This window comes from Corvus brachyrhynchos, unplaced genomic scaffold, assembly GCF_000691975.1.
Source record: "Corvus brachyrhynchos isolate BGI_N302 unplaced genomic scaffold, ASM69197v1 scaffold42, whole genome shotgun sequence".
NCBI classification, from domain to species: domain Eukaryota; kingdom Metazoa; phylum Chordata; class Aves; order Passeriformes; family Corvidae; genus Corvus; species Corvus brachyrhynchos.
Genome location: NW_008237242.1, coordinates 1,270,895 through 1,274,657, shown reverse-complemented (window position 1 = coordinate 1,274,657; position 3,763 = coordinate 1,270,895). Strand labels below are relative to the sequence as shown.

At 45.5% G+C, this 3,763-nt stretch overlaps 1 protein-coding gene across 1 annotated transcript in view; it reads right to left on the bottom strand.

The window, feature by feature from the left end:
- WDR70 (WD repeat domain 70) overlaps positions 1 to 3,718 on the bottom strand; it is a 132,580-nt gene extending 128,862 nt beyond the window's left edge. Inside the window, exons 1-3 of the mRNA XM_008630649.2 lie at positions 3,640 to 3,718; positions 2,112 to 2,198; positions 81 to 559 (exon numbers count right to left, since the gene is read on the bottom strand). Coding sequence (XP_008628871.1) covers positions 81 to 559; positions 2,112 to 2,198; positions 3,640 to 3,718 — 645 coding nt within the window. The remainder of the gene's footprint in view (positions 1 to 80; positions 560 to 2,111; positions 2,199 to 3,639) is intronic.
- Between the last annotated feature and the right edge of the window lie 45 nt (positions 3,719 to 3,763).

Below are 3,763 nucleotides of genomic sequence, written 5' to 3'. Positions count from 1 at the left end.
AATGTTTCAGCAGCCTGAGGCTTCCCCTCTGCCTTCCCTAAACTGAACAAGCCAAGTGACTTTAGCATCTTAAATCTTACCTCGAGACACTTCATCATCTTGGCCCCCCTGCTCCTGACACACTCGAACAGTGTGATGTTTTTCTTAAACTGAGGTGCCCAAAACTGCACATAGGACTCGAGATGGGATGTGCAACCCCACAGTACAGCGTAGAATGGAATAGTCACCAGTCCCTTGACTGGCCAGCAGTGCTGTGCCTGATGCCCTCCACAACGTAATTTGCCCTTTTGGCTATCACTTTTGGCACACTCTTGACTCATTTTCAACTTGTCATCAACCCAAAAACTCAGATTGCTTTTCATGGAGCTGCAATCCAGCTTCTCATCCTCCAATTTCTCTGTGCAACCATGATTTCCCCGTCCTGTGTGGAGAATCTGGAACTTGTTAGATTTTATATGATTGGTCATTGATCTGTTCTCTATCCAAATCTCTTGTAAGGCTCCTCTGCCATCAAGGGAGTCAACAGCTCCTCCTGGTTTAGTATCATTAAACTTAATTCCTGCAACCAGGTCATTTATAAGAACATTAAAGAGCACTGTCCCTAAAATTGAGCCCTGGGGAACCCCACTGGTGACTAGGCACTAGCTTCTCAATCTTGAGAAGATGAGAGAATTTCCTCATTTGCTGTTGTGCTGGTTTCAGCTGGGGTACAATTAACCTTCACAGTGGGTATCACAAGGCTATGTTTTGGATTTGTGCTGAACACAGTGATGATTATATAGAGATGTTTCTGTTGTTGCTGGGCAGTGCTTGTACAGAGCCAAGGCCTTTTCTGCTTCTCAAACTGCCACAGTGGCAGGGAAATTGGGGGTGCTTGGGAGGCTGGGAGGAGACAAAGACAGAATAGGTGACTCAAACTGGCCAAAGAGATATTCCAGACCATATGACATCATGCTCAGTATATAAATTGGGAGGAAGAAGAAGAGGGGGGGAACATTTGGAGTGATGGTGTTTGTCTTTCAAGTAACCATTATGCATGATGGGATCCAGCTCTGCCAGAGATCACCAAACACCTGCCCACCCATGGGAAGCAGTGACTTAATTCCCTGTTTTGCTATGCTTTTGTGTGTGGCTTTTGCTTTCCCTATTATACACACCCTTTATCTCAACCCACAAGTTTTCCAGCTTTTACCCTTCTGATTCTCTCCCCGATCCTGAGGAGTGGGGTAGTGAATGAGTGGCTGCTCGTGGCGTTGGTGGTGTGGGGTTAAACCACAACAGTGATGTAAACCCTGCAGGGTTTGAGGTTTAATTCTATGAATCTTCATTTGGAAAGCAGAGGGTAAGGGTGAATTTCCTTTCTTGTGCCATGTGCCTCTACCATTAATGAAGCTTTCTAGAATGGATGCTGGATCAGTCGAGGAGCAAAGAGTCAGTGCAGTCTAGGCAGCAAACATCATTTATAAACCAGACCCCTCTGGAAATCTAATTTTCTCCCAGTCCCAAAATTTCCTGTGACATTTTGGGAAAGCCTATGCTGTTCAGGGCGCACACACATCACTTAAAAGAGACCCAGCCTCATCAAGTTAAAAATCTGATACAGTCACACTGATGTTTCACCCCAAATTCTGGAAAATCAGCAGCCACATCAGACCAGTGCCATGCAAAGGCAACTTACTCTGCTTTTACACCTTAGCTCTGAACAGAGGCACTGTACATGCCTTGGGAGTCTCCATGTTGTCCTGAACATGAGCTTGTTATCTGGTGCGCAGTTTGCACACCGAGATGAGGCATTTCTATTCCTGTATTTCAGTTTCTATTTCTTTATTCTTGTTTGTGCAGATTAGGGAGCTGAGTGTTAACTCACAAAAGGCTGGCCTCCAAATAATCAAAGTTTACACTATTTATACACTCTAACAAGCAAAAGCATCAGCATTCATCTGTTACAAATTACACAACTTTTTTATTAACTAGTACTCAAACCTCTATTTGATGGTTGTATATCTTGCTTCTCATGGTTATTAGTCTGCAGGGGCAACTCCTCCAGTTGAGTCTGGCATCTCTTCTGAGTAGGTGGTTAATGGGACATGATCACCCACTCCTGGAATTACCTTTCCCCCAGTTACTGCTCAGTCCTGCTGACTTCACTTCTGGTGGTTTTCGTTCAGCCAGCCCATTCACCTTGGGATTGTCTTCTCCTTAAAACAAAAGATCAGCCACGTGTACAATGTTCACAATGCAACTGCATTATCATAACTGTCCAGCCACAGTTACTGATGAACAAACAAAAAAAAAATTCCAAAGTTTGACTCAAACCCCTATTCAAATCTTGAGGGGTTCAGATCGGGAGGGGCCTGATGTAAGCTTGGTTTTGGCTTATACCACTATACACAAAATCACAAGATTGTTTGGGTCGGGAGGGACCTCTTGAGATCATCTAGTCCAGGCCCCCTGCCAAGGCAGGGTCACCTGGAGCAGGTGCCACAGGAACATCCAGGCAGGGTTTGAATGTCTCCAGAGAGGGAGACTCCACAACCTCCCCGGCATTATGTTCCAGTGCTCTGCCACCCTCAATGCAAAGAAGTTCTTCCTCATGTTGAGCTGGAACTTCTTGCGTTTTAGTTTATGATCACTGCTCCTCATCCTATCACTGGGCACCTCTGAAAAGAATCTGGCACCATCTTCTTGGCACCTGCCTTTGAGATATTTTTATGCATTAATAAAATCCCCTCTCAGTCTGCACTTCTACAGACTGAACAGGCCCCGTTCTCGCAGGCTTTCCTTGTAAGAGATGTTCCAGATCCCTAATTATTATAATATTGTCATTATTTCATTCCATTATTTATTTATACAATTAATTAATTCCTGTTTATTAGAATAATTATAAATATTATATTCTATTACATACATTATATATCTTACATGTCTAAAATATATATTATACCATATTTTTTTCTTGTATGAGGGTAATTATTTTCATATTTTTATTATTATTACTACTACTACTACTGCCTTTGCTGAACCCTCCCCAGTAGCTGCTTGTCTTTCTTGGATTTTCTTTCCAAATCTGCATGTCTGCACTACTTTGTGCACTCCACACGATCACATCAGGCTGGCAGCAAATAAACACTGAATTATGTAGGTTGGAAAAGATCTCTGAGATCTTTGACTGATCCAATATATATACGATGTATGTGTGATCCTAGACCCTGTCTTTGAGTGGGCTGTCACCGGGGCCCAACCAGAGCTACCGTGCCTGCAGAGCAGGCAGGTGGGCAGGGAGCTGCCCAGGGCCACACCGGACAGGAGCCGCTTCCCACTGCTCCCCTTGGGGCCACCTTGTGCCTTTCAGGGGCTGCACAGCAGACTACGCCTGTCCCTCAGGCGGCCCTGAGGACGCCTAGGTGATGCACCGCAGGCCCAGCCAGCCTGTTAGAGCATATCACAGGATGTGTCAGGTTGGAAGGACCACAGTGGGTCACCTGGTCCAGCCCCCTGCTTAAGCAGGGCCATCCCAGAGCACATGGTATAGGGTTGTGTCCAAACAAATGGGGTAGCTCCAGAGAGGGAGACTCCACAGCCTCTCTGGGAAATCTGTTCCAGTGCTCAGTCACCTGCACAGTTCTGCCTCATGTTCACGTGGAACATGTTGTGCATTAGTTTCTGCCCATTGCCTCTTCCCCTCTTCCTCAACACCACCGAGGAAAGCCTGGTCCATCCTTTCGGCACTCGCTCCCCCCCCTTAGATATTTAAGCACATCGA